Source organism: Grampus griseus (genome assembly GCF_964374135.1).
Source record: "Grampus griseus genome assembly, chromosome: 10".
Lineage (NCBI taxonomy): Eukaryota > Metazoa > Chordata > Mammalia > Artiodactyla > Delphinidae > Grampus > Grampus griseus.
In genome coordinates this window covers 35,837,607-35,858,785 of record NC_139004.1, presented here as the reverse complement: position 1 = coordinate 35,858,785, position 21,179 = coordinate 35,837,607, and the positions used below count along the sequence as shown (strand labels likewise).

Below are 21,179 nucleotides of genomic sequence, written 5' to 3'. Positions count from 1 at the left end.
GGACATATAGGGAAGGTCTTATGTTCAGTACGAGATTCCATCTTTATCCCCTTTTTCCCTCCTCTGCTTGGGATTAGACCTACCCTGAGCTCTGGAGCCCCTAGGACACAGCACTTCCTGTGTTTCCATAACTTGCCACTCTAGGCTTCTGTAGACTGCCACATTTTTCCTTTCGATATATACGTAAATACCTTCAATCTGATTAAGGATGTGTAGTTCTACCAGTTTCAGATCCATTCTCTCTTTCTGATGACATCACTGCTTTAAACCATTATGTGTTTAACTCTTCAAGTGAAACTCTCAGAGTCTAATCTCATTTCCTAATTCTTGTGGAGCTCATTATTGTAAACCTTGGATTTTCATAGATCTGGAGAGAGGAGGAGATTTGCTAATATGAGGTTTAATGATGACTTAAGTGTTCAACTGGGCAGTTTGAGTTGGAGCTCAGGAGAAAGAAGTCAAGGTTGGCTTCATCCACATGCAGATGATAAGTGAAGCCTTAGGGGTTAAGTGAGATTGCCAAAGGTGAGAAGAAAGAAAAGCAGTGAGAATAGAACCTAGAGGGAAACCAAAACAGAGGAGGCAACTGAAGAAGTCAGAGAGGAGGCAAATGATAGTGGGCAAGGTCACAAAAGGCAAGGAACAAATTTCATCGTATGGTGTAGGCTTTATTAATAATGAAAATATTCACTCATATTTATAAAGTGTTTGGCTATCTTCTAAGCTCTTTACACATACTAACGTTTAATTCTCAATACTACTAATAATAATGAAATATTAATAATGAAATAATAATGAAAATAGTCACTCATATTTATGAAGTGTTTGGCTATCTTCTAAGCCCTCTTCTAAGCCCTTTACACATACTAACATTTAATTCTGACAGTGTCCTATAAGGTAGGTGCTTTTATTATCCCTGTTTTTACAAATGAGGAAGTTGAAGCATAGAGTGGTTCAGTAACTTCTACCCAAAATTCAGAGCTCTTGCTGCCCAGTGTAGCTCATGCTCTAACCCACTGATTCGGCTCCAGAGCCTGTGCTTTCAACCACTATAGTATATTGCCTCAACATTGTGAAAATGCTTCAGGAAACTGTAAGCTGACAAGAAAAATTTAGATTTGGTGATCATGTGATTAATTCTCTAAATAAACTATTTAATAAACTATTTCAGTGGTTTGTATATTCATTTAGCAGTCTTTGCTAAATGGCACTAGGTTAAGTGCTGGGTACAGAAATGAATAAGATTAGGTCTCTATCCACAAGGAGGTCACCTTTTCAGATACATACGTCTCTCCTTGAGTTTCTGGTTCTCCCTAACAGGTGCATGCGAATTTTAGGGTGAAAGGGAGGCAGTAGCAGGAATAGTGGTTAATAAGCATGTCATTTGCAAACGCTTTCTCAGGCGAGTTTTGCCATCTTGCCTAGGTTGAAAACTATGCTGGAGTGAGGAGATATGTGCCTGATTTGTGGATGGGGTGATATAGGGATAAGAAAAGTAAGGAAGGTTTGTTAAAGCTGTCAGGGCAAATGCATTGTAAGTCAACAGGAGGTAATTAAAGTGATTGCCAAGTAGCGGTGAAGACCCAGGTGAGAGTAGACAGCCTGATCCATTGACACCTTGTACATTTCTTCAACTGTGACCTACCTAGGAGAAGAAAGGTGGAGGAAGAGGCAGCAGGAGATTACTTATATTAATCTTTTAGTATTCTCAAGAGACCAGAATTTCATCTGTTGGTCCTTAGCTTCCCCTAGAGAGTTATGGAGAAGTAAGGTGTAGGAGTTGCTGGGAAATGGGTTTGGGATTCCAAATCCAAGTACTACATAATCTGTAAACTCTGTAGTAGTTATGGATCCATTGTTATTGTAGAACTGGAAGCGTTAGTGTAGAACTGGAAGTGCTGAGTCTTCTTTGGGGCTTGTGAAAGGTTTTACTTTTCTTCCTAATAAGCAGTACTCATTCTCTTGATTACATCTGCTTTCTGCTTCTCAAAGTTAAATGAATATAAGAATAGAAAGGTGGTGAGAGTCTGGGTACATTAATGCTGTTTTGAAAAGACTGCAGATAGAGTAAGAACTATTGACAAGAATGTGTAAAGCAGAGAGCAGGACAGATTTTTATACAAAAGAATTTCTTAAAACACCTTGACTGGAGGTCAATAAAACAGGTGTCCAAAAGCTCAAAGTGATATTTCTTTGTCTAAACACACGTGTCTCTTCCTATCCCATCTTATGTGTGTCTGCAGAAGAGTCCATGGAACTTTAGCCATTAGAAGCATTTTCAAAAAGCAGTTGTAAACAAAATTCTAATAGTGACCAAAGGACTTGTAACGTTTAAATGCTATAAAAATGGTAACAACTATTACCAGAGTACTTACTAAGTACCAGGCACTGTTCCAAATTTTTATTTGTATTAACCTACCTCATATTTATAATACCCTGTAAAGCGGGTGGTATTACCGTATCTGTTTTTCAGATGTGAAAATGGAGGCACAGGATGATTTTGTATCTTGCCCAACATCACAAAGCAGCCTGGCTTTCCAGCACCACCCCATTGCTGCCTGTCTCTGTAGTGATTTGTAGTGTAAAGGCTGTTGCTTGCAAATAAACTACAGAGGAAGGAATGTTGCGCAGACACTTAAAAATAACAAAATAACATACATTTCTTAATGCTCTTGCTACTACCAATTTATTGTTCTTTCAATTTCCAGGTTTTTCATAGAGGAGATAAATTGTGGTTTATTTTGTTTCTTTTTTTTGTTCCTCCCACATCTTTATTGGAGTATAATTGCTTTACAATGTTGTGTTTGTTTCTGCCTTACAACAAATTGAATCAGCTACTGTACTTTCTTTTTTCTTTTTTTTTTTTAAAGATATCTATGACCCCAAACAGGCATAGAATGCTTTCCTAGAAGCTTCAAATCTAGTCTAGGAGACATTGATCTTTTTTTTTTTTTTAATAAATTTATTTATTTTTGGCTGCCTGGGTGTTCGTTGCTGCACGTGGGCTTTCTCTAGTTGCGGCGAGTGGGGGTACTCTTTGTTGTGGTGCACGGGCTTCTCATTGCAGTGGCTTCTCTTATTGTGGAGCATGGGCTCTAGGTGCATGGGCTTCAGTAGTTGTAGCACGTGGGCTCAGTAGTTGTGGCTTGCAGGCTCTAGAGCGCAGGCTCAGTAGTTGTGGCGCACAGGCTTTGTTGTTCCGTGGCATGTGGAATCTTCCCGGACCAGGGCTCGAACCTGTGTCCTTTGCATTGGCAGGCAGATTCTTAACCACTGTGCCACCAGGGAAGCCCTGTGCTTTGTTTCTTGAGCCAACTTTTGAAATAATGTCAGGTTGTGGGTAGAACGCTGGAACTGGTTGTTAAAGCTGTCAGGGCGGATGCATTATATGAAATTCTGGTCTCTTTGAGGGTACTAAAAGATCAATATGAGTAATCCCCTGCTGCCTCTTCCTCCACCTTTCTTCTCCTAGGTGGGTCACAGTTGAAGAAATCTGCAAGGTGTCAGTGGATCACCTGGGTCTTCATTGCTACTTAGCAATCACTTTAGTTATCTACTCTTGACTTAGACAATGCATCTGTCCTGATAGCCTTAACAAGATGAGCAGATGACTGGTCACCGTAAGTCAGAGTCTTATAAGATTGGACTTAAAAGATTTTTTAAAAGACCCTTCTCTCTATTTCTCCTATAAATTCGACTTCCTATTGTTATGCTCTTAAAGGCCTGGACATCCTTGCTTGTGCCCTCTGGGGAGCCTTATGGTGTACATGCCTACAGAGCTAGGTTTTGTGGGGTTTTTGGTGGCAGGGGGCAGGGGTTAGCCAGTCCCACTATGTACTGGAGGGAAATTGAGGTGTTGGTGGAGAGTTAGCTGGTCTGTTTTCTTTCTAGGCAGGAGAGGAAGAGAACTGATACCTGCTACTAGGGAAGAGTAATGGCAAGAAATGGGCTTGTTTTTAAATATTCTGACATTCTAATCTAACAGTTAGAGAGGGCCCACCTCGTACAGAACACTTTTCTAAACTGTGTAGAGGCACATACTAAGCAATAAACAGCCACCAACACATATATAAAACAATAGTTTTTAAGGGAAGTTGGCAAAGTATAACCCACAGGCCAAATTGGCCCATCACCTGTTTTTGTATGCCCACGAGCTAAGAATGATTTTAAATGAAAAAGATCAAAAGGACAGTAATTTTACATGTGAAAATTACATGAAATTCAGATTCCAGTGTTCACAAATAAATTTTTATTGGAACACAGCCATGCTCATTCATGTATGTATTGCCTGTGGCTGCATCTGCACTTTAACGTCAGAACTGGGTAGTTACTACACAGACCCAATGGTCCTTTGCAGAGAAAGTTCGTCAACCCCTGTTTTACAAAGTCCTCTGACAAACGTTATTTTTCTGGGATCATCCTAACAAACAGTCTGCAACATAGGCAGGGCAGATAGCCTCCTCCTTATTCTACAGATGAGGAAAAGGTTTGAATGGTGACCTGCCTTGAGTCACATGACAGGGCTAGAGCTCAGCTCTGGGCCTTTTTTCATCCATAATGCTGAAAATTTTTCCTGTTCTTCTCTACTATATATACCCAAGAGATGATTTTGTTGTAACCAAAAGAAAATATACAGAAAAAGTGAGAACCATACTAACTGGAATGTTAGTGAAGACTTTTAATGAATAAAGCTTCATTTTCCAAGTGCTGACTGGATTTTCCTTTAATATGACAGTGATTCCCAAAACAGAAATTTGAGAGCATTCTTTCTCTGTGTGTTAAATTAATTTTTTTGAACAAAGAGATTTCCATTGTTTCCTTGGAAACTGGTTCCTGGTCATAGCCTAACTTCCCCAGGCATTTAAAAAATAAAACGGTGGCACATTTTAACAGATTTGCTTGCTAAACTGCCCTTGGGTCTTTGAACATGAATTGGGCTTCATTGGCTGCTAGTCTTCATTCCTGTCTGACAGATCTGTCCCTTGGAAAATTAATATCACTGCCACTGAGTGGCTGAACTTCATGTTTGTCTGTTTTTACCAATTAAATTTATAATAATCTCTAAGTGAAACTAGTTTTCCCTTTTTGGACTATGCCTACTTGAAGACCAGATAGTGTGCAAAACAGGCTGACTTATTCTAGTAGAACATTCAGAAAATATTACCTATTAAAAATATTTTATGCCTTCCTGCTGGGCTGGTTTTAAGTGAAATATGGTGAGGAGATTTATTTACAGTTCTCTCTGTATGTGTCTTTCTCTTCCTTTTTCTCTAATGAAGCTTGGAGCATCAGGCCATTTATCAGAGATAATTATACAACAGATGGAGCTTTTCTGATATATAATAGTATCAAAGTGGGAGATTCTTTCCCATAATGAAGAATGCCAAAATTTTAAATGTCTCTTCTGATTTTAATTTAAAGGTACTTTTTTTTCCAGTGCATTTATTTATCTTGAAGCTGATTCTGTAAAGCATGGTGCTTTTATTAGGGCTTGTGTTCTAAAAGGATTGGTACTTTGCAGTACAGTTTGATAACGTACAGTTATATGCTGTATTGAATTGAATGGTTGTAATTCACCAGGAATCAATGTATGGGATCATTGAATGAATCCTGGTCAAAATGCAAAAGGACTGACCAGTTTAGCAGTGTTTTCTTATGGAAATTACTTCTATTCCACATTGTTAGCTGGATCAAAACTTGTTCAAGCACTTAGAGTGTCATCTGACCTTTTTTGTAGTCTAAAAATAGAGTCAAAATTAAAGCAAAACCATGACTTTTAAATTAATTATTTGCTGCCCTCTTTTTTGTCTTAAGTTACTTTATTTTTTAAGTATACAAGTAAAGCAAAGACATACAGGTTTATGTATGTTAGAAGGTGAAAATATTCTTTTAATGCCTCCACCCCGTTCCCCACCCCCCAAATTCCCACTCTTTTCAGAGATAACCACTGTTTATTTATTTTGGATTATATATATTCTTTTTCTATGCAGTTATATACATGTCTACATAAATATAAGGTTTTCTTTATACAAATGAGAACATACTATATGTATTGTTTTGTAACTTGCTTTTTTACTTAACAATATATTTTAGAGATCTTTCTAGGTCAGCCTAATTCTTTTTAAACTGCTCTGTAGTATTCTGTATTATTATTATCTCTTTTCTTTTGAGACTGTTTCTTATATTTTACTGCTATAAACCACATGATGTAAACATTTTTAAATATAAGTAATGGTGCATGTATCATTTTTCCATGATAAATACATGGAAGAGGAACTAACGAGTCAAAGAATATGTATTAAAATTTTTATATACACCGCCAAATTAATTTCCAAAATGACATTACTACTTTATTCCTATATGCCACTTTATTTGAGTGAGCATTTCCCCCATACTTTTACCAACGTTAGGTGTTCTTTTCTGGGGGGCAACAGGCAAAAGAAAAGCTTATCTTTTTTTTTTTTTTGCGGTACGCGGGCCTCTCACTGTTGTGGCCTCTCCCGTTGCGGAGCACAGGCTCCGGACACGCAGGCTCAGCGGCCATGGCTCATGGGCCCAGCCGCTCCGCGGCATGTGGGATCTTCCCAGACCGGGGCACGAACCCGTGTCCCCTACATCGGCAGACAGACTCTCAACCACTGCACCACCAGGGGAGCCCAAGAAAAGCTTATCTTAACTTGCATTTACCTGACATCTCCTGATAGTGAGATTGAGCACTGTTTCATATGTTTATTAGCTATTTGTGTCTCCATTGATTTGTCTATCTGTATTCTTTGCTTATTTTTTTGTTAGCCTTTTTTTCTTACTGATTTGTAGGAGCTCCTTATATATTCTGGATATTTGTTATGTATTCTTATATATTTGTTACATATCATGTAAATATTTTCTTCCGGTATGTCACTTAAGACTTTTTAATTTTGATTTGGGTGCCTTGTATTCCATTAGAAAATTCACAGATTTTAAAATTCAAGTCTGTTAGTTTGTCTTCTAGTTTTGTGTGTTTCTTAGAAGGCTTTCTCCATCACAGGGTTATAAAAATATTTTTCTTCATATTTTACAGTTTATATTTAGCTCTTGATTCCATCTGGAATTTATTTTGTATATACTATGAGGTATAGGGATTTACCTTTATTATTTTTCCAAATGGATAACCAATTGTGTCAAAACCACTTATCAGTTAGGCCTGGTTTGGAATTCCGTCACTATTTTATAAACGTAAATCTGTTTTTAGACTCTTTTATTTTGTTCCATTGGTCTAACTGTATATTCCTGAGACTGGAAAATAACTTTGTGGTGAGTATTGGGATGTGATAGAGCTAGTTCCCCCTTAGTTTATCTTTTTCTAAATTTTGTTGGCTATTTTTTTGCATTTTTTCTTCTCAGTGCACTTTGTCAAATTCTATTAAAAATTACAGTGTGATTTTTAATTGGGTTTACACCGAAAATAAAGGTTTATTTGGGAATAATGGACATTTTAATACATTATTGGGCCTTCTCATATAGGAATATCATTTGTCTTCATTTGTTCAAACCTTCTTAAATATTCTTGAGTAAAGATTTATTATTTTCTTAGTGTAATCCTTATACATTTCTTGTTAGAAATTCTTCTTTATAGCTTTATATATGTATTTCCTGTTCCTAACTCTGATACTACTTCTTATTACTAATGTATGTGAAATATATTAGTATATCCCACATAAATGTAGTATTTGCTACAGGTTTTTTTGTAGATATTATTTATCAGGTTAAGAAACTTCTATTTTTAGCTTGTTAATTTTTTTAAATCAGAGAGGAATGTTTATAAAATGCTTTTCAGCATCTGTTGAGATGATCATATACATTTCTCCATTAATATGTAATCTCTTAATTTAATAAACTTCCAGTGTTAAACCATCTTTGCATTCCTTGAATAAACTCTGTTAGTTCTTTCAGTGTACTGATGGATTCAAAATGCTAATTTTATTTTAAGTTTTGTACCTTTTTAATAAGTGAGTTAATTTTGTGTACATGTGTGCTTGTATATGGTGGGCATGCTATTCCTGTCTAGTTTAGATACTAGTTACATTAATCTCATAGAAAGCTTTTCATCTTTTCCTGTGCCCTAACACTGCTTTTTGTCTTATGTTCTGACATTGTGTAATGTATCTGTTCTTTGAAAGCTTGAAGAATTTATTCATAAAACTGATTGGCCTGATATCTGATATTGGACTATTTATATTTTCGACCTCATTTAAAGTTAGTTTTGGCAATTAGTATTATTATAAAAATGTCTATTTCATCTACATTTCTAAATTTATTGGAATTTACTGGAACATATTCTTATATAAAAATTTTTTTCTATTAAAGGTGCTCTTAATTTTAGAATATGTATTGTACCAAGTACACAAACTAAATCTTATTCTTAGTCTAATATTGTTTATATTTCCTAATTTGTCTTTGTTTATGATCCTCTAGTGTTAGCTCAATGGAGAAATATTAAAGGTCTGGGAAGTTGTTATTGCCACCATTGTGTTTTCATAGGATTACAGCCATAATCTTTAGACTGTTCTTGCTTCTCATCTTGTCCTAGTCAATAAACTAGTCAGATGAATCCCCATTGACATCATGTTAAACAAAAAAGGGAATTCTTTTATTGACTCATCACTGCCTATTTGATCATCCAGATTCTTAATCTTGTATCAGACATCCTTCCCCCACATAATCTGGAACCTCATTGTTTTTGACCTTCCTACCTTTCCCAGCACTGATACTCAGCTCTGAACTGAACCAGATCCTTGTTGTCCCCAAAAGACACCATGGCAACTCATATTACCATTTTTATTCATGCTCTTGGAAGCCTACCTCAGAAACATTTCATTCACGCTTGCTTCCTCCAAGGAATTCCTAACTTCCTCCCTGTAACATCTAATCACATATTGTGTTGGTCACCTCTTTGACATGAGAATCTCATCTCTCTGTACCAATTTAGAGGTTATACCCCAAATTAGCAGAGACTTAATTTTGCTTTGCTCTGCCCCATAGCACCCAGCAAGGCAATACTCAGTAAATGATTTAAATATTTAGAAAAGTTTACTAGTTTTTCATACTTTTGAGAACCTTCATGTGCTCATGTGTTTTGATACACTAAAGAGAGGCTTCTCATTGCCTGAACCTGATTTTGAGCAGCTACTTAATATTTTTATTGTTTTCTGTGCCATTCAGTAACCTCAAGGTGAAGTAACTCAAAAAGGCAGTTGCCCTACCTAATTTTGAAATTTGGTTGTCTTGTTGTGGTGACAATTCATCTCTTTTAACAGAGCTTTTAGCATAATGAGAGACTTTTTTTCTGTTGTTGTTTTAACTGCAAATAGCCACCTGCCTGTTGTCAAAGAGCAGTTTCTGCTTATGGGTATTTCTTTTATCACCTGAATTTCCCTCTTCAAGGTTCCCCTTTGCAAGAGAGACTAGCAAACTTTAAACACCCATTTTTCAAGGATCCCTTAAGAAGTCTGCAAATCTGAAAGGTTAGTTTCCCATAAAGGTTTCCTCAGGCACTTAATGAGATTATACAGTTATTGATATTCATACTAGGTTTTGAAGCAGCATCATCACTGCCCCCTCTTTGCAAATGAAGATTTTTTTTATGTTCTTATTAAATGAAATGCTCTACACTGGGCTGTGAAAGTAAAGGTCACAGTGAACAACCACACATCACATAGCTTTAGCCCTTTGCAGTTGTCATACCGTTTTTATTTTGTCTAGATACAGGTAATAGGTGACTCTGTGCTGATTTTAAATTAAATCTGACTTTTGTTATGACAGAAGTGTTTGGCTGAAAAAAAACCATATAATAGGGTCATCTATCTATTTGCGTGTTAGAAGTAGTTATTTTAAACTTACGTGAATATATTTTAATGGAGTTTGTGAACTTCTCTCTGAAAATTCAGAGCTACCCATGCCAAAAAATGACTACATGTAACTTTATGTTTTGTGTTCATATGTTCTGTTGCTTCATAAACCGTTTATTTCACTTTTTGATCTGTCAAAAGGAGGATTCTTTAGATTTAATAAACAATAGGATGCCATGTTGGCAAGGAATTTTTAAAATTCCCAAATATCAATATAAACACTTCTTTACATAATTCAAATTGTGACATTTTCAACTATTATTTGCAAAGATAGGTCCTGTTAGTAAGACCTGCTAGTGTTCACTTCTGTAAAGCAAGGAGGTTTGGCTAAGTTTCCTTTCAATCATTGACACTTTGAACACATTGCCAGCTGTGGTACAGCTACTTACAGGAGAGGCTCAGCACAGGGTCAGGGAAGAAGGGCACCTATGTTCAGAATTCTTTTTAAATGTCCACGGGGCAGTACCTATGGCCTAAATAGACGTATTTTTTAATTTTCTCTGAAGCCTCTTATAGAGAACATGCACAGGTCACTTTCTTTTCTGAGGAAGGCAGTGCATTCTTTCATTTGCAGATGCAGGACAAGATTTATGAGAACACTCTTGGTAGCTAAAATATGTCAAAAAAATAAAAGCTCTTGTAATACTGAGTGGTTTCTTCATTAATGTTATGAGATTCATGCTTGTGTTGATGGTAAAATGCAAATATAGAAACCTGAGTTGGGCCTTAGTTAAGCCTGTAAATAGTCAGAACTGAAGTCTAAATTGGAGAAGTGACAGCTCCCGATTTCATATTCATATTAAGTATGCTTTGTCACAGAAACAAGTGTCTAAAAATAGAACTGACTTCATTTGCCAGGTGATATTTTGACCTCTCAAAAAAGGTTTCTTTCTAGTTTTGAACCGCAAGATAGTGGTGTCTTAGAAATTCAGTGTTAATTGCTGTTGGACTTTATCACATTTCGGAGTATTAGTGGTGAGTGTTTGTCGGTATCTTAATGTACGGGATGCTCTTTTTTGGTTACAAGGGTTCTAGGTGAGAGATCACATCTGAAAAACAAACAGATTTAACTGCTCAGAATCCTTTGAGTTACATGAAACATGGTTTTACTCTTCCTACATAAGTAGCAGAAATAGAATGTTCTGGGTTGAAATTATAATTCTAGAGTTTATTCCACTATTCTTGCCTTCATTTATTTAAATATTAATGTTTTGTTGAGAATGGGCAAACCTTTTACTACTTTTTGTACTAGTGCATTGATGGGTCTCTGCAGGACTAGAACAGTCAGTTGGCATGTGAGCAGAGTGTGGAGAAGATGGAAATTATATTAACCTGTTTTGTTCTATACCAGGCTTTCGCAAAGTGTGGTCCAAGGACTTATAGAGGTCCTCAGGACCCATTCACAGAGTCCCTGAGGTCCTTCCTTTTCCAACTATATATTCATGTAAGGGTGATTTTTCTTCATATGCTTCATATAAGCAATCCATTGTAACAGATTGAATGCAGATGTCAAAATCCAGGCTTCTTCTTTAAGCCAGGCTGCTCTTATATTTTTAAAATTTGTGGTTATTTTTCATAAAAATATGTTTTTATGTTGACATTAATTATTTTGTGAATTTTAAATGAAAATTAAAATTTTTTTTTTCAGTTTTTATTTCAGATAAGGTAAATATCACTAGATATAACCCACATAAAGAAAAGCTCTTTTGTGTTCTTAATAATTGTTAAGTGTAAAAAGTTCCTAAGATGCAAATGTTTGAGAACTGCTGTGCTAGATTAACATGTAAATATGGTGAAAATCAACTGTTTATTAATAGTTCCATTTCCCTTCTGAATAGATATGCATGTTCAATAATTGATTTTAGCCTGGATCATTTTCATTCAGTAGTGAAAAACATATTTTGAACACCTCATATGCTAGGGTACCAAGAAGCTTAAGACTTTGCCACTACCCCTAAAGATCATGCCATTAAGGCCATTGCTGGGTCAAGAGAGAGCATTTCTTCCAAAACGCATACCCTGGCCCCAACAGGGATGTCCACGCTACCATAGAAGAGTCTGTCAGTACTGGGCAAATGGAAAGCATTCCTGATTTCATTTTGCTTGTAGTGTTTTTCCCTGAGGAAGACGTTGTGGGAGAATTAAACTTTATTTCTGTTGTGCAGATAGACTAATAAGCATACTCACGCACAAACACACACACTAATATTTGCAGAGCTGACCAGCTACAATTATTTAGGGGAGTCGGGGTGGAATGGTAATGAAATTTTGTTGAGAGACCCTTTTTATGAACAAAACAGAGAGCTTACCAATAGCAATTTCTTACCTACTTTGGAAATCCCCTTCTCATGAATCCCTGATTTAGAGCTAAATGGTGTGAAAAATCATGCAGTGAGTTAGGATTAGAATTTCTGAGAGATTAAAACTTAAGATTCTGTAACAAGCTTCGTAAATGGTTTAATTTGGAAGTTTCATTCGGAGAAATGGGAGGGCTGTTATCGGGGCTGAAGATTTTCTGTAAACTTAGATTCCCACTCATTATATCTTTATGCATCCTTATTTATAATCGATGGTGTACTTCAAACTCAATTATGTAGACAGATTAGGTGTGTCCTTTCTGATTAAAACAGTTTGTGAATTGCAGGTTTAGGGTGAAGTTGGAGGATAGGGTTTTCTTTTCTGAAGAGATGGCTTATTATCTTGTGCGTTCTGGTCTGTCCTTAATATTTATTACCATTTACTATTTGAAGTATCCGTGTGTATTTTGAAGGCTTTTAAAGAAAGAATGTTTTACTGCTGAAGGAATATACATTCTTTGAATATTTTTAGAAGATAGTTTTACATTCTTAATATGACCACATCAGGAGACAGTGTTGAGTTTATTTCATTATCTCCATTGCATAGATTTTTTTTTTTTTAAGGATGGCTCATCAAAAAAGACTCCCATAAGATATTATGAATCTCTAGAGTGGAGGGAGAATTGTAGCTCATGAATCTGTTGTCTGAAATCACCTTTTGAATAGCAAGCCTGGAAAAGTGAGATGTTGCAAAGGTAAACAATGTACAGATTATGACAGAGTGGAATTGACAAGCTGGTTAAAAAAGGATGATGCATTTCTAATTAGCCCACAGTGCCTTAGTTAGAAATTAATTAGATACTGTTATGTAAATGTCATGCTAATTAAGCAAGAATATTGAAGTGTTATAAATCTACAAAAAGAATGGCTATTTTTGTGTATTAATGTTTTGCAGTTATCATGAAAGCTGGTAGTAGAATATTTGATTACTGAGCTTCTGGCAATTTTTAGCTGACTGACTTCTTGACAGTCCATTTTTCCTAATTGATGTGGTTTAGCACATGGTATAACTGCAGCCAATGGGGGCTAGTGGAATCAGGATGCAAAAATAACTACTCATCACATCTCTTTTAACAAAACGTTTCTGGGTAGATTGTTGATCTCTGTTTTCAAGGTTAAGGGGAAATACTGTTTTTCTATATTTACTCAGCCTTAGATTTTGAGTGCCTAAGATGATAACCAGCATAAATGCAGCCGCCCTCCATACCTGTGTTCTTGTCTTTCTCCTGAGTCATAGTCTTCAACCAGTCAGTTGAATTGACTACTGTGGTAGCTCAGTGTTTTTTGACATGCTCAGTAACTAACTCTATAGGAGGCTGAAAAAGGTTCCTGCCACTTTGGCTTGAAACGTGAATGTTAATAGTTGACGGGATACCTTTATTCAGTCCTTCTGGTTTTGCAGGTTACAGTGACTTTTAGTATGCAGATTTGACCCCTGTCTTCAACTTTACAGGGCTGGCTGAAATCAGTACTGGTTCCCTAAGAAAATCCACTACCCTGTTGCAAAGGCTGTAAAGATTTCTAGTTGCTGGTAATACAGCTGAAGAATTTCATTCCATGGCTCTCACGTGGAATTGCAAATGTGATCCATAGTGCTGCATTATGTATGACACCTTTAATACAAGAATAGAAACATCCTTAAAAGACAAGATAGAGTATTCAGACTTAAGAATACAAACCACAAGCTACCACACACATTATTTACTTGCAGATTCCAGACTCTGAATTGTTGAAACTTAGGAAAAAGTTCTGAATGTAATATCAAATGAAAAATGATAGTATTAAGTATCTTCAGATAATGAAGAAACTTGAAAAAATTTGACATGTTTAATTTTGCTTTAGCAAAAGAAAGCAACAGACACTCATGGTGTGATGGGCTAAAAGTTTAGATGAGTTAATCTTGATATTGTCTGGTTCAGAATTCCCAGAGAGTCTGTCATATTAAGCAAGGTACCTTAACTGTGGTTTTATTTTTAATATTTAACAACCCCAAACTTACTGTTCCAGACTCACTTGCTACTAATATAGGATAGAGGGTAATGGTGTGAATCATTCTGTGCTTAGAAATGCATTTATTTTACCAATCTTCCAATTCCGATCAACACACACACACACACACACACACACACACACACACACACACACACACACACACACACACACACACACACACACACACACACACACACACACACACACACACACACACACACACACACACACACACACACACACACACACCAGTACATGAACCTGTAGGACCCAGGCAAGAAAAGACTTCTTCATCCTACTCTTCAGGTATTAGCTCTGTCTACCCTTCTGTTTGGAAAGAAGAGGAAGAAGAGCCAAAAATAGGAGCAGAATTTACAATGATTTATGAGAACATACTTCTGCCCCCCTCTCAGACATTAGCCAACTCCATTCCTTGATGGAACAGATGCCCTGAGTTTGACCCTTACCATCAACTCTCAAAATTACTTTGTTTGCTATACCCACATGGGACTCATGTTATATTTTTATTGTTGTGGACTCAAACCTGAAAAGGTTCCGCTTGAGTGGCCCTTAATCTCCTGCATTCATTTTAACAGAGTTGATTTGCAATTAATTGTGTAAGGGTAGATACCTTAATCTCCTGTGGTTACTCCTTTTATTTGAGAGTATAGGAATTTTATATGACAGCACAATTAGTATATAGAATATATGTACAGTGCTCACGTGCATCTGTTCTGGAGTTTAAAGAGTTTCATAGGTTATAGTCTACCAGATCAAATTTAATTCCAAGCTCTCTGTTTATAATATTGTCCAATTATCAAAGCTGGGATATATTATCACTGCCAGTTACTCTTGCTGTCAGTTTGTTTTGGCTCAATTATGGTTCTGTTTGTACTTTACTATAATGTAGTGAATACTTTGGATTGGGTTGTTAGTTTAACAAGCTCTCTGGAGAACACTTTCATGATGATGCATGTTGAGATATGCTAGGTAGCCTTGAAGTTATTTGTGTATTTGCCGAAACCTACAGAAATTCATTCATTAGGAATTTTCAAAAAGATAAAACTTTCAACCTACAAATGAGGTAAAGATTGCATTTGTAAACATGGGAGTGTTAATTCATGAGTCCCAGCCAAATTTCTTTAGGGGTTTTGATTTAACCAGTTTCTCTCTGCTCTTATAATTTTACTGATTGAATTATTTTACGTCCTTTAAAAAAACATTCTGCTAGTTAAGCTGTTATTGATGCTTGTGTTTTGTGTGGCTCACGATGTTGTGTGAGCTCAGTGGTCTTCGCCATATATTGAGCTGGGAGTTAAGTGTTTCCAGAGATTGGAACTAACTGGGCTCTTAATGTACATCGTGCTCAGCTGGTTTAAAAATGTACACTAATCTCTTCCTATGCGCACCCCAGCCTATTGCATCCAAATTTCCAAAGTCAAGATTTGGGAATCTTTTTAAAAATGTACCCTTGAACTTTCTGGATTCCAGAAATGTTCCAGTATTTTTATCTGGTGGTTGTTACACAATTATATATATGTTAAAATCCTTCAAGGTATATACTTAAGATTTGTGCACTTCATTCTAGTACTTCATTCTCTTTATGTTAAACCTCAGTAAAAAAGGGTTTTTAAAAAATGTACATTACTGATTCAATCAAGTGGCTTGTGGTGGTCACTTATTGAACACTATTAAGTGCCCTTTGTCCATACAGTCATGACCCAAGAGTAGATGACAAAGTGAGTCTTGACCCTTGGGTGCATAAAACCTCATGGGAGAGAAAGTGAAGATACATAACATAAGGCTTTATAGTTTATGAAGTCTTTTTGTACAGATGATCTCATTAACACTGTGGCTTATGGGCAATTTTAACTATCCCCATTTTTTTGTTAAAGAAACTAAGGATACTTACCCAGGATTACTCACTAAATAAAGAATAGTTGCAGGACTTAACTACTTATGTTCCCAGAAATAAGAATGATTCATTTAACAACAAAAAAACAAAAGACAAAAAAATCACACATGGAAGCAGAAGCTATAACATTTTATGGAGCTACAGAGCCAGTGCCCAGAGGGTTTCGAGGATGTGGGGTCTGTATTAGGTTTTCTTGCAGCTCATTGTCTCTCCACGTTACTTATGTTTATGTCGCCAGTGCCCATTTGGGCCTCCTCTGGAATTTTAGTATGTTAAGCTTTCTCTGGTGAATGTGACATTTGTAGAAAATTTTTCAATTGAAATGCCCTGTTCTTTTGGTCTTTCTAAGTTTTAATTTATTCTTGCCTCATTTTCAAATCCTTGAGAAGTATTTCCACGTGATGCTGGCCAGTGTAATCCTTCCTCCTGATTACATTTAGCATTTATTACTTGTTCCATATTCTTTGGCAGTTGATCATTTCGCATCCAGCTCTTTTTTGCTATCATGTATTGTTCTTTGTTTAAGTAAACAAATTTTGTCTTTCTAACAAGATTATAAGCACCAGAGCATGAGACTAACCTGTGGTGGCACATAGTAGGTATTTGCTACGTGCTCTTTGACATTAACAACACACTTACTTGGTTTTCCTCCCATTTCTCCTCTGTGTCTTTTTTTTTTTTTTTTTTTTTTTTTTTTGCGGTACGCGGGCCTCTCACTGTTGTGGCCTCTTCCGTTGTGGAGCACAGGCTCCGGACGCGCAGGCTCAGTGGCCATGGCTCACGGGCCCAGCCGCTCCGCGGCATGTGGGATCTTCCCGAACCGGGGCACGAACCTGGGTCCCCTGCATCGGCAGGCGGACGCTCAACCACTGCGCCACCAGGGAAGCCCCTCTTGCATATTCTTGAATTACACCTATCTATCAGATCCCTGGGCCCACAAAGATTGCGTGAAGGCTCTCTTGGTATCATATTTTTATAATTAAACTAGATATTCTTCCTTAGTCAGCAGTGCTGTCTTTAAATATTACAGTGATCCTTATTTCTTCTGACAAGCTGTTTCTTCTTCAGGGAGTCACCCCCACTTTAAATAAGGCCAGTTTTGCAATAAATTCAAAAGTAGGGTGACCACTGAGATAAGCCTGAGAAGGAGTATTCCTGCTTATTTGTCTGTGGAAAAACTCATTTCCCCAAACTTATGGGTAATTTACTCTTACCCAGATCAGAATTCTAGTTAAATTTTTTTTCTTTAATGTCTTAACATTATGTGAGACTCGATTATTTTTTATGAAAAGCATGTTATAATGTAGAAAGAATATGGACCTGTAGACTAAATTACTGAACTAAGAATTAACCTACCACTACCATCACCACCTTCATCTTTCCTAATACCCCTCCTTATGCATATTTACAGGTTGATCCCTTCCTTTTTAGATTTCTCTTTATCCAATATAGGAGCTCTGGGTATATGGAGGATATGTCCTAACTGATGTACCTGCCTTTCTGTTTCCAGGTGGGCCATGCACAGATACAGCTCATGTCTCGTTAATCACACCAACCAAAAGATCCTGTGGTACAGGTACGTACATCATTCTTACCTGGATTCATTCTTACCTGAATTATTCACAGGCATTAGCTACTGGTTTTAATGCAGTGTCCTTGCCAGAGTACGCTCTAATTTCTTCCATGATTTGTGAAGTGATGTATTATGTGCTTAGTATTGGGAGTGGGGTGTGAGTAGAGGTCGGAGTGATGCTCTTGGAGGTCAGATTCACTGAGTTAATGCTGGCAGCTAGAACCGAGAAGGTGGACATCAAAATTTACCTACTTCCCCATGTCTGAAGAATGTTATTAAGACCTAAACCATACAGAAAATGCAAATCATTGCCCAGTTTCTAGCATGTGGCTAATTTGTATAAGTCGTGGACCTACTAAAAAAACATTATTTAAATAATGATGGCTGGAGGGTAAAAGAAGTTATAGTACAGATAATCAGGCTAACTGACTAGTATAGTGTCCTAATAGTTTTAGAAAATTATTTCCTTTCATTTGTGCTAAAGCCATGGGGTGTGCTGAAATCATTCTTTTCGGATACATGGAGTCCCCAAAAAAACCTTAGTGCATCTGTGACATTTGTATTAAGCATGAAGCCATGAATCTTGTAGCTCTCTAAAGAGCACTCATAATGCCCATTGCTCCCTTACTCTGTAGCTTAATTTATTTTCGACAATATTTGCCTTTTTAAGTAATGCTGCCTGCTATTTAGAGTATCTTAAGAATTATATTTGAAAGAGTCAAAATAATTATTTTGTTTTTCTAAAGGTCGCAAAGTATTTTTCATAACTTAAAAAGTCCTTTTAACTCCCCAGCAGAAATAGCACAAACTACTTCTGTGTACGGACTTACACTGAAACCTCAACCCCTTTAAATACTCATAGTTTTGATGTTAACCTCAAACAGGCCTGTCCTTGCACAGTTTCAGAGTAACATCCAGGCATTGAACTCTGAGGAACTTTAATTTTACTCTTTTGTTCCAAATGACCGGTTTTGAGGCAGGGCTGTGTGAGATAGTCCTGACATGCTCCCATCCCACCTGTGCTCAGTACCCAAGCTCCACTGGGGAGTTCCTGATTGAGACAGAAGAGAACTGTGCCCTGGGGTGAGACAGACCGTCCTGCTTAGCCAGAGGGAAGTCCGAGAGCCATCTTCTTACCCACTCCAGCCAGAAGCCTAAAAAAACACTCGAGCCCTTTGATTACAGGTCCAACGCTTCACACACACACAGGTTACTTTGGTCTTTCTTTTTTCCTTCCAGTTTTGGCCCTCAGGACAGGGTTTATGGTTAGCACTACTGACATGTTCAGGTATCATCAAGGCGTGAGCCTCGAGCGCATTGAGTCGTCCTGAGAGACTTAGGAAAGAGACTTGTGTGCTCAGCTTAGACACTGAAACTAGTAGGCACCCCTCCTGAATATCATGTACTTGTGTCCTTCATCTTCTAGGCAGATCTGTTTCATCCTTTCTGTTCCCATACTATCTTGTGTATTTAAAAATACTAATACCATTTATTGCATGCTTACTACATTACCAGGCACCATTCAGTATACTTTACATACATGCATATTTAATCTTCAGAACAATTCTGCAAGATAGTTATTCCTCTTTTACAGTTAACCAAGACAGGCAGTCAGAAATTTAAATATATTTCCTGGGGTAATATTACTAGTAAGTAATAGAGTCAAGACTTGAACACAGATCCTTCAGATCCTAAAGCCTGCTTTTCACTACATCATATTACTGCTTATCATATCATATTTTATCGTAATTATTTATGCTCCTAACCAGACAGTACAAAGCCTATCACTGAATGAAATGTGGAGAAAGAGAAACACAGATTTGGAATTACAGCAGGTAGTGACATAGTTTTTGAAACAGAATTCTAGAAGCAGGTCTTGTTTCAGATCCTAGCCTAACCCCTTACAAAATGTGATTTTAAGTAAATATCTCAAAATTTGTTCTTCATCTGTAAAATGAGGTGATAAATCTCATAGCTTGATGTAAGAAAAGAAATGATACATGTAAAGCTTGCATAATAGATCTTCAGTAATGGTAGCTGCTATTATATTGTCTTACCGTTAAAGATTATGTGTATACAGTGGCCAGTCATTAGATAGTGTTGGTAACACATCAATCGGTATTTTAGGCAGAAAGGAGTTAGATTAGAAGTACCAGAATGCATTGCCATGCCTAGTTTCATTAATTGGCTTTATGTTGATCACATTCTTTGTTGCATGTCAGTATTATAGTAGGAACTGAAGGTAATGTTTTAAAGTCTCCTTACATGAAATGATAAGTGGGACATTGAGCTCTCAGTCACACATTTCCAGGCCTTCTTTTAGGTGAATACATCCCTCTTAACTAGAAAAAGATTGAGAGTTTCTGGCTTGGAAGGAAATTAATGCAATGTGCAGGTCATCTCCTAGAAAGCCTGAAGGAAGGTTGAGATTTCTCACTGTGGACATTAAAGGTCATCAGGTTCAGCTTGCTGTACTTCTTCTCAAGTAGCCGGTCAGTGGCCCCCTCAGGCTCCTCCAGTTAGCCTGAAATAATGGCCCCGACTCTAGAGGACAGAGCTGCCTGATTTTCAGAGGTAAATTAAATGGTTTGATTTGAGAACCATAAGCTGACTGTCTTTGTCTCCATCTTTCTCTCTGTCCTAAAATCAGCAGGTTGCCCATGGTGGGGATTCTGAACATTTTTGTTATGAATCAACACTTTTTAGTGTTACATTGCTGAAGTGTTTCTGTATTCTTGGTGTCTAGATTGTTCAAGAATAGGACTCATGCCTCTAACACATGCTCTGGTGCTTCTACCTCAAGGCACACAGTGATAGTAGCACTCCTAGAGATCTTCCAGAGCACAGGGCTTCAGGCACAGCTGATAGTAAATAATTACTTTAACACACCATTGCAAAGCAATTATACTCCAATAAAGATGTTAAAAAAAATTTTACAGTGGTGTCATTTTTTAGGAGCCATAGAGTAAAGCCCTCTGAATTAGATCTTACTGACTCCCTCCCAGCCAATCTATCCATATAAGTTTGGACCTAAAGCAGCCTCCAGCTTAATAATGATGTGTGCTAGAAAAAGGATACTTAGGCTAGAATAAAGTTCTTTAAGTCACCGGTCTCTGAAGAAGGGCATACAAGGTACAGTCTGTGAGGTATGGAGAGAAAATCATAAAAGCTCTTTATCTCAGCCCTTTAAAATTTCTGTTTCGCAGATTAATTTCATAATTATGTATTAGCCCATATGTATAGTTTAAAATCAGCAAATACACATACAAATACATATTAAACGTACATGACCCAGTGTCTTAGATGGGAGTGTGCACTTAAAAAAAGTTAGTGACCTCTTCAGTACACAGGTCATTTTCTTTTTAGTACTTTGCAAATTAGATCTAAAGGTTAGCATTAGATCCATTATTAATAAGTCAAGGAACGAATGTAGCCTGAGTGGTTGATAAGTGTCT

General features: G+C 37.0%; 1 protein-coding gene across 1 annotated transcript in view; it reads left to right on the top strand.

The window, feature by feature from the left end:
• Window positions 1-21,179, top strand: part of ZFAND3 (zinc finger AN1-type containing 3) — a 321,151-nt gene that overhangs the window by 249,221 nt on the left and 50,751 nt on the right. Inside the window, exon 4 of the mRNA XM_082663105.1 lies at window positions 17,662-17,727. Coding sequence (XP_082519231.1) covers window positions 17,662-17,727 — 66 coding nt within the window. The remainder of the gene's footprint in view (window positions 1-17,661; window positions 17,728-21,179) is intronic.